We start from the raw sequence: 9,940 nt of genomic DNA on the forward strand, positions 1-9,940 counted from the left end.
TCCTCCCCCTGTCCCCTCATTCCTCCCCCTTTCCCCTCATTCCTCCCCCTGTCCCCCCTTCTTTTCAGATCTGCAGTTCTCCTGGCGCCCGTCCCGTCCTGCTCTTGCCCTCGCCCGTCTCTTCACAAGCCCTTTTAGAGCTTTCACTTCACCCGCTCAGCGCTGAACTGGGGCAGGGCTGAAGCGCTGAACTTCCCAAAAAGCTGATTTGGGAACCCGAGCGTGCTTCATATTTATCCCGGTCTTTTATTCACCCAAGTCTGGCGAGAACTGGAAGCGAAACTGTTTGTTCACAGCCTTTGCTGTGGCCAGAGGATCTCTAGTGTCCCTCCCAGCCCAAACCAGGCTGTGGTTCTTTGATTCTGCAACTGCCCGGGTTTTAAACGAGACCTCCTTGGGTTTCTGTCAGGGTTCTTTTCACCTTGAATAAGAATAGTGGGGTTGGCTTGTTTGTTTTGGAAGAATGAGTCTTTTATGGCCAAAATCAGCTTCTGTTGCCCTTGTTCATTATCACTGGTTGCCTTCCTGGCTGGTGGCCTCCTGGCTTGATAGCAGTTCAGGAGAAGAGCAGAGCATGGCTTTTCAGTGTGATGTTAGTACAGAAGTGTGGGGAATAGGAATGAAATTAATTTGCAGTGAGGACTTAAAAAAACCCAACCCAGCGAGCTCTGTTTGCCCCGGTGGCTGTTGCAGGTCTGTTTGGTGTGGTTGGTGCTGCTGGTGGAGCAGGGAGCAGTGAACCAGCTGGAGAGCCCAAAACCTCAGGCCAAGTCAGGCAACAAGACCTGAAACCCAGCCTCACGTTCCTTCATCTTCTGCAAACAAGATCTGTACTGAGGTTTCCCCTGTGAAATCCTCCCCCCTTTGCATCTGCTGAAACTCTGTTCTCTTGCAGAGGTGCCCAGAGCTCTGGCTGCGGCCGAGGCGGGGGGTGGTGCTGAGCACACACCTCTGCTGGAGCAGGACGAGCAGCTGGATGTGCTCGAGCGCCTCGACTTCGTGCTGAGGAACATCTCAGAGCTGAGAAGAGAAGTGGAGGAGCTGCGGAGCAGCTTGCAGCACTTGGCTGCAGAAATCGTTGGGGAAGTCAGGTATCCACCCTGCCCCCTCTGTCCTCTTCTCCCGTGGCACAGGTTTGCTCTGTAGCTCGATGGAACAGCCAGGACTGAGGGCATTAAATTTAAAATCCAGAAGTGGAAAAGGTGTCTCTTGTTTCCATGGGCATCATGTCTTGACCTCCAGTGAGATTAATGCAAAAGAAGTCTGTTTAGCCAGAGTTAACTTCTCCTTAGAGGGTATTGAGTCGTGACCCTGGCGCTGGGCTCCAGCCTGGGAGGTTGGTTTGTTCTGTGAGTGTTTGTCTCTTGCTGCTGCTGTTCCCACTCTGATCGCTGCCAGATAGAGAATTAAAGGCCTTTCAGGATTCCTCTCTTTGTTCAGTGAGGAAATCAGGGGATGCCTGTGCTAGGATTGCCCCCGTGGCTCTGTGGGTTGTGTGTGGACCAAGCCTTGGGCCACACTCATTTTACTTGCTGAATACAACGCTTGGTGCATTGCAGTGGGGTGCTTGTGTACACAGGAGTAAGTCACCTTGGGAACTCTTTGGATATAAATTAAATTGGGTAGGATCTGCTGGAGAGGAGAAGGGCGTTTCACTATCCAAAGTTTATTTGTTTCTCTTTTTGCCTTCCTCAAAGGTGCCACCTGGAGGAAAGCCAGAAGGCAGCTCGCCGGAGGCGGTTCCCGTTCTCGAGGGACAGAAGGGATTCCACAGGCTCCAGCTCCATCTACTTCACTGCCAGCTCAGGAGCAGCCAACACGGACGATGGGGAAAGCGAAGGAGGGTGAGCAGAGCAGCAGGCTCAGAGCAGCCTCTGCAGGCTTTGGTGCCCTGTGACTCCTGTCCGAGCAGTTCCTCACAGGAAGGGTGGGATCCTCTTCACCGTTAGGTGTTTGTCAGCCTGGTTTTATTTGTTTTGATGACAGTGAGTTCACTACTGCTAGGGCCAGATTGAGAGAAGTGCAACGATTCTGACTTGTGGAGAAAGGGGGGAAACAAAAAAAAAATGTTTTTGAGGTTTTTTTTTAAGCAGTAATTTGATTAGGGAACCTTTCTACCTTGAAAAGAAAGCACTTGCATTCTACCTTGCAGGAAGAAAGGAAGTGGAAGCCCAGCTTAGGACTTGAGTGAGAGAGTTTATAAATAAAATTTCTGTACAACAGTCTGGAAAACTTTGCAAAGTGAAAAATATATTCCAACTGACTAAAATATCTTCAGTATTTTCCTGTCTTCAGAAACACCCTTCACTAGGGTATTTCTTACAGATTTTTCTCAGTGTCCCCTGCTGATCAGTTGTGTTGCTTAACTCCTTACAGTTTAAAAACAGGTGGAAAGGACTGTGTAGCTTAAGAACATCAGTAACAGTTACAATCTAGGTGCAAGTATTGTTGTACTGGATAACAGGAGGTCTGCAGTGTGTGTCTGAGACTGCTGCCCTGCTGCTGAAAGGCTTCTCCTCCATGTGATGGGCTCTCTGGCCGTTGAGGTGTGCAGGGGTTCTGAAACAGGCAGTGCTGGCTGTGTACATCTTCCCAGGGAAGCTGAAATGAACCATCACTTAAAGAGGGGGGTTGATTGTACCCCTGAGAGCCAGGCAGGCAGAGCTGGGCTGTGGTGGGTGGCTGGTGCAGGGACAGAGCAGCTGCTGCTGCAGCAGCCTCCTAGGGCAGGTTCTGCTGGGAGCAGCCCCGTGGCTGCTGTGGAGCTGAGTCCTGTCAGTGGATCCTCTGCAGGAGCTGGGACTGGTGAAGCAGGCAGAGCTGCTCTGCTCTCCTTCAGGCTGCAGAACTGCCTCGTTCACCTGGCGTGGGTGTTTGTAGGACAGCAGAGCTGAGTGAGTGACTCATGGTGCAGTCACAGCAGCAGGGCCTGGAGAAGCACGTCTGTGGTTCTGCAGGCAGGCCCTTGCTCTCTGGGCACAAGGGGTGCACTGAGGCAGCAGGGTGCAACACGTGCAGTGAAGCCCGTGCAAAAGGACAGCTGCTGCCCACAGGTACCAGCCCCAGGTGTCCTCTGCTCATGGGAAAACTGCACCTCCTGTCAGAAGCCAAGAACAGCTCTGAGGTTCAGAGAGGGCACCCCCTGAGGGGACCTGACCTCAGCTGTGGAGCAGGGATATGTTTTCCTGCAAAACCTCCTTATTTCATTGGGAACCTTGTCATGATTGGAGGAGTTCTTACATTGTATTTAAAATCTGTATTTAAGTTTAATGACTGGTGTGGAGTATTGGTGGAGAAGCAGCTCTCGTCTGATTTAAAAATCTAATAATGTGTGATTTCTAACTTTGGCATTTGCCCAATACATGTGGGGGTAATATTATTCTGTTCAGGACCAGCTGCCTTTGGTATGTACTGTTGTCTTTGAGAGATGTAAATACCAACATTTTCTAGTAGAAAACGAGGGTGGGAAATGTAAATTTGGAAAAGATTATTTTAGCTTTTGAGCAGCCACTGGGAGGAAGAGCGAGACTGTTCTCAACAGAGAGATGTCAGCTGTGTGTTCCTTCCTGGCAGCTGTGTTCCTTTAATGAAGTTCAGAAAGAAGAGCTCACATTTCAGCTCTATTTTGTCAACCACATGGGCATCAGCATCTTCTCTGATTTCATATAAACTGGCAAAAACCATCACAAGCTTTCAGGAGCCCGGAGCTCCTGGGCAGCTCAGTTTCTCTCTATTGCTTTGGCTCTGTGTTGGGCTTTTGGGCTCCTCTGGCTCCTCTCTCCATCCAGTTTTTCATTCCAGATAGTATGTTTTCATTTTCATCCAGGATGTGTGCTTGCCAGAGGCCTCAACATACTAAAGCATTTAAGAACTTTCCATCATCTTGAACTCAAGAAAACAAAACAGGCTGATAACATCTAAATCCATTAATCTTTCTGAAAACTCTTGAATTTATGAAGTTATATACAGTATTACTTGTCTCTTTAAACTGGAAGCATCTTGTATGAGCCATCTTGGAGAAAACACATTTTTGTGGGGGAGAAAAAATGTGAGCAGGAGCCATCCATTGCTGCCTGTTCCTAACAACCACGTTGTGGTTCAGGAGCCTTCCACACAGAGAGGCTTTCAGCTGAAGGACTGAAGTCTTTGCAGCTGGCAGCACTGTCATGGGAGGGAGATGGCATCACAGCTCTGGGGCCCACAGCTGTGCTGTGCAGTAGGTTAGGAGGGGGAGTAAGGGAATTTGAGGGGTTTGTGCTGAAATATTGGAAATGAGGTAGTTTAGAGAGGTGAAAATAGAGCTAATCTTCAGAAAATAGCAGGAAATGAAGCTTTGAATCTGAAACAGAGCCAGGCTAGTGTCACCTACCATGTGCTGCTGCATTATCCATTCATTTGTCACTGCCTGTGTGATCTCCAGCCTGTGTTCCTGCAGTGCTGCCTACTTGGCTTTGTGGGATAAGGCTCATTCTTGTTTATTTCTTGCCTTCAAACGCTTCAGTACAAAGTGGTGCAGTTTGAAATGTAGGGTGAGGGCAGGAGGCTGTGGTGAGTGAGGGTGTTTGCCTGCCTGCTAGCAGAGAGGGAAATGCCTGAGTGTTATTGATGTTTCTCAGAAAACTGAAGCCTGGATAGCCAGCTGTGTCTGGTTATCTAGGTGTGGGCACATTATTGTAACTGCTTTCCTCAGATACAGACTTTGGTCCCTATCTTTGTCTCACACAGGCAGTGCTCAGCTCTGCCCTGGGGCAGAACCTCAGCCAGGAGGAAGGGAACTGCAGCTCTGGATACCCAGTGCCCCCAGACTCAGCAGCTCTGAATTCTACAGAATAAGTGAAGCTGGTTTGGGCAGAGTTTCATTGGGCAACAATTACAAACGTCCCTACAATTAGGTGTTTGTGGGGTTTGAAGTAGTGTGCTTGAGGGAGAGAGCTTCAGGTAAACCAGCAAACCCCCACTGGAAAAGTGCATGTTCTTAAACTGAAGCACTGGCTGGCTTGTGCCTGCTCTTCAGCTGAGAGCTTGCAGGTGAATGTGAAGGGGACAAATAGAGTCTTGTTTAAAAACAAATTAGCTCTGAAGTAGACTCCCCACTGTGGGGTAACAGCCAATTTATAATGCTGTTCTAAATTTCCAGCCTAGCTGCCTGTGTAGGTTTTGAGGGAGCTTAATTTCCACCAATTTCATTAACTTTGATCTGAGCTTTATCCTGTGTCATTTAACTAATTTAGCAGCTAATCATTGCCTGTGTTTTTGTAGATGTGGTGTCTTTTTGTGGCTCACCTGCTGCCTCCTTGCTCATGTGAAGCAGCTTTGATGGCTCTCCTACTGTTTTGCACCTTTTTGCATGTCAGTGTGAACAAGCTGCTTCACATTTAGTGCTCAGACAAGATGATGGCAGCACTAGATGCTGCCAAAACAGCTATTGTGTCTGACATTTCCTGGCACGGGTTGAAAACCTCAGGTTATATTTTCCACATGGATGAGCATGTTGGATTTTTGGTTGAAATGCTCTTTTATAATGCATACATTGAACTGAACTGTCCTGGCTCTGTTCTTAGTTGTTTGTTTCTCTTCTGTTGAAGTCAGAAGGCCTAAGGGAAGCTGTTAATGCAAGTGAGATGTGGACACTTGTGACTGAGTTCTGCTTCACTTTGGGGGCCCTTAGTCCTTCAGCTTTTTGAGCTGGTGTCTATTGCATGAGGAATGGTGATTGGTGTGTTATTAGAGATGCTTGGGTTGTACAGCATCCTACAGGATAAATTAGGATACACCTCTTCTTCTGTTAGCAGGAGCTGGATTTTTCTGTACCATATCTATAAAACTGCCAGAGGCTGCACAGCATCTCCTCAAAACCAGTTTTTCATTGTGTTTTGGTGTTTTTGTTCCCTCAAAGGTACAGCACGGCCAACGCCGAGTCCGATTACGACCGGGAGTCCGAGCGGGAGAGCGTGGAGGGGGAGGATGAAGTGAGCTGTGAGACAGTGAGGACTGTGAGGAGGGACTCCCTGGACCTCCTCAGCGAGGAGGAAACACATCTCCTGTCAGAGCCCTCGCTGGCAGAGGGGCTGGGTCAGCTCCTGCAGCAGGCTGACCGCCTGCACCGCGGCGACGAGCAGCAGAGGAGGGAAGGATTCCAGCTGCTGCTGAACAACAAGCTGGCGGTAACGGCTGCTGCCTTCTTCTGTTTCCCAGCAGTGATTTGTGCTTTCAGCTAAATAGCTAGGAAAGAGGAAATGGCACATCTTAGTGGGGTCCAGGCTCTACACAGCAACTGGGCCTGCTGCCAGTGGCCCCTTCCTCAGGAGCAGCCTGGGAGCGGGCTGGAGGCCAGAGTTGTTCAGGCTACGGCAGCAGCGTCTTGGAACTCTGTGTCTCGTCATGTCATCGCTTTCCCCGAGTGAGCACACTGCACACGTGCAAAGTAACAGTCTCTGTGTGTACAGGAAACCCAGCAAACTTCTGGAGGGCATTGGCCTCGTGGCCCACGTGCGGGCTCAGGCAGCTTCGGGACACTTGGTCTGTCCCAGGGCTGCCCAGCGCGTGTGGTGGTTCAGGGGATAACAAGGTGCACGTTCAGGCAGAAGGGTTAGGCAAGGCTCCTGGGTATCCTGGTGAATGAGGTGAAGAACCTGTGTGCTGCAGGTGTGTCACCTCCTTGGAGAGTGTGACTGTCACTGGGACAGTGGGAGCTGGTCCCTGGCGCAGGGGTGCGGGAGCGTGGCGAGGGGCAGTGGTGCTGCTGCCCCAGCCCTTGCAGGTGCCTCAGGCTCTGGCAGCAGATCCACCAGCCCTGACACATGTCCTGCTGTGGCTTGGTGACCGTGGCAGCTGGTGAGGTGAGGCTGTGCCTGTTCCTGCTGCAGTGGCACCCTCAGCTCTGCTTGTGTGCATCCAAGTACGGCACAGCCAGCCCAGAAAACACTCTGGGTCACCAGCCTCCTCCAGAGCAAAACCTGTTTGACTTCTGAATTTCCAGGAGGAATAGAAGGAGAGAAATAACGAATAATGTGATTGGTTGTAATTTCAAGTAGATTTGGTTTCCCCTTCCCACCAGAAAGAAATGAGAGGCCTGTTGGCTTCTGAAATTCTTGCACACTTCCTTCTGGGGATTCTTCAACCTTGTTTTAGTTACTATTTAGTTCTATTGTAATAGAAACCAGGCTGTTGGTGGTTGTGTTTTCCATTTTTTACTTTTTTTTTAGTTTTTTAACTAAGTTTGAGTTTGTCAGAACATTCCACTTCAAGTTTAGCAGTACATCTACAGAGCTGTCCTGGGGTTACAAACAAGGCAGGCTGTGGAGCTGTCTGGATGCGGATGAAAACGGGAGAAAAGTGGAATTCAGCTTGTGAATGTTAATGAAGTGGGGAGGTTTAGGTGTGTGGTGCTAGGTGCTTTTTGTTTTCCTCCCCCAGTGTTTTGAGGCTGGCAGAGGCTGCTGAAGAGCTGGCCACAGGCTGGCCTCTGAAGGTGGGTTCCTCATTAGGAGGCAGCAGCAATTAGACCGTAGCAGCGTAGTGAGCCCAGTGGTTAACCTGCCCATCCAGTTTGCTCCTGTGTGCTTCTGCTGCAGCCCTTGTAGAGCTGGGACCTGTCAAGGTTTCAGAACACGTCTGTGCTCCTTCTAGTACGTGCCCCCATTTGGTTTTCTTTCTGATGCTCGTTGGCAGTGGCAGGGTGGGTCTGGATCTGTGCTGTGTCTCCCTGCAGTATGCAGAGCAGGAGCAGTTCCTGTGGCGCCTGGCCCGGGCCCGGGGGGACATGTGTGACATCACAGAGGACCCGGAGGAGAGGAGGTCCTATGCTTCTGAAGGTGAGGCAGAGGAGGGGCCAGACCCACGTCACACTTCAGTTGTAAGCTGTGGACTTTTCTTCCTTGGGATCTGTTTTTGAGGGGGGTAACTAGCAGCACTGTGGTGGGGTCTGGGTGAAATTATTGCTTGCTGGAAGGTAGTATAAGACCAAGGGTTAGTTTAAAGGTATACAGATCTGTTTCTCAAACCCATATATCCTACATCATATTAAGATAAAGTTTTTTATGTAACACATTTAATTTTTTGTGTTACTAACACATGCAGATATAAAAATAAATACTTTAAATGTGGGTTTATTTAAAGGAATAAATTGAGTTTAATTCCCTTGTTCTTCTCTGCTCTCTTGATGTGTTTGTTTACAAGAGCTGTTGGTCAGAATAAAACTAAAGGAATCTTTATTACAATTAAGATCTGCAACAAAAGGTAGTAAATTTCTGTCCTGTTCATTATACAGATAACTAAATCTAGTTAGTTAATACCATAGCATCTAATACAATTATTCTTTTCTGGAAATCAATGTAGCCATTTAAAGCATGAAGTTTTATTTTGATAGTCCTTTTAGCCTTCAATAGCACTTGGTTTTCAGCTTTTTGAGACTGCAGGAGGAGATGTGGGGAGAGTCCTGGATCTGAGGCTGTGAAATGCATCAGAGCAAAATCACTGAAAGCTCTGATTAGCTTTTCTTAATGTGCTGTGGAAGGTGTTTTTAGTATAGATAATTGTGCTTCCAAACAGGGTGAAACCATTTGGTCAGCACTGTTTGCTACTCTCCAACAAATTTGTGTGACATCTTGGATATTCCATATCACTGCAAAATCATGAAATTATTTACAGGGTGTTTTCAAGCCAAATGTATTACAAAATTCAGAAATGTATCACTTTTATGCCATCCTGTTATTGTACTCTAACAGCTTCAGAGAAAAAGTGTCTTGAGATCCTTACCTCTGACCACTTCTTTGCAGGGAAAATGGAAGTCGCCTTGCAGAAATGGGACCAAAGTGCTGAGTGCCATCAGTGGTATGTGACATTTTACTGCTTGCTTCTAAGAAGCATAGGAAAAGAACCTGGAGACTGTTGTGAGCTGAGCTGCATTTTAAGAGTTTTTTTTAAAAAGCTAATTTGCTCTTATTTGGGGTTATTTTTTCCATAAAAGCCATTTTAACAGCTTCAGTTAATTGGTGTAAGCAATGGCTTGGTGGGTGATAGGTTTGGTGTGATGATAGTCATGAACTTTCCTGTGTTTGCACCAACTGAATGGTGAATTTCACAAGTGTTCACTGAGCAACAGCTCCCAGGTGGAAGAATGGACATCTCTGGGTGCTGAGAACAGATGGTGTCAGGGCTTTTGTGAGTCTGCACCTCACAAGCTGATGAGCTTTGGGGGTGGCAGTGAAGGAGGAACTTACAGATGAGGCTTGGAGAGACAGGCCACTGACAGCATGAGCTTCAGATGAGCTCCCTTTGGGGCTCACCAGCCCAAATCTGGCAGAAAATTGCATATTTTTTGGGCTGCTCGTAGCTCAAGTGCATGTATTTTGCCAAGGTGAAGGAAGGTTTGTTTAGGTGCTTTCCTGGGAATCGTGCAGCTTCCCTTTCTGGGAGTGGGGGAGGGTTCTTTGCCCAGCAGCTGGTTTGGGGGCCTGTGTGTGTGCCCAGGGGGCTGCTGTGGGCACCTTGGCTCAGAGCTGAGCTCTGCCAGCAGCACTTCTGGTGGGGCAGACCCTGGGGAAAGGTCCCAGCCCCCTGTGCCAGCTGGGTGTGCAGGGGCTGCCCAAGGACACACTGCACACAGCTAACGTGCAGAAAGGGGGTTCCTGAGCTGGGGGCTCTGGGGGGGCTTTCTGCACTGTCTGCCCTGAGCCCCTTTCTGTCCTTCCTCTGGCCCCTTCCCAGCCCCCTGTGGAGGGATGCACAGAACCCCTCGAAGCCAAGCCCACAGCAGGGGGCCAGAGTCCTGCAGCTACATGTTAAATACAGATGAGGTTTTCCCTTTGTCTTCCTCCAGCACCCCTGGGTTAGCAGCTGGGTTTCTCTGTCTCTGACGTTTTGGTGGTGCCTGCTGGCCCTGTGTGCAGAGTGGTGGCTTTGCTCAGAAGCCAGGCCTGGCAGCCCGGGCTCGGTGCTG

At 49.0% G+C, this 9,940-nt stretch overlaps 1 protein-coding gene across 1 annotated transcript in view; it reads left to right on the forward strand.

Annotated features, from left to right (window-relative positions):
- Positions 1-895: 895 nt before the first annotated feature.
- The window catches only part of RMDN3 (regulator of microtubule dynamics 3), a gene marked incomplete at its 5' end in the record, with an annotated part of 30,328 nt that continues 21,283 nt past the window's right edge, over positions 896-9,940 (forward strand). Inside the window, 5 exons of the mRNA XM_008949062.1 lie at positions 896-1,091; positions 1,698-1,844; positions 5,897-6,164; positions 7,712-7,814; positions 8,778-8,832. Of these exons, the coding sequence (XP_008947310.1) occupies positions 896-1,091; positions 1,698-1,844; positions 5,897-6,164; positions 7,712-7,814; positions 8,778-8,832 (769 nt within the window). The remainder of the gene's footprint in view (positions 1,092-1,697; positions 1,845-5,896; positions 6,165-7,711; positions 7,815-8,777; positions 8,833-9,940) is intronic.

This window comes from Merops nubicus, unplaced genomic scaffold, assembly GCF_000691845.1.
Source record: "Merops nubicus isolate BGI_N331 unplaced genomic scaffold, ASM69184v1 scaffold17691, whole genome shotgun sequence".
NCBI lineage: Eukaryota > Metazoa > Chordata > Aves > Coraciiformes > Meropidae > Merops > Merops nubicus.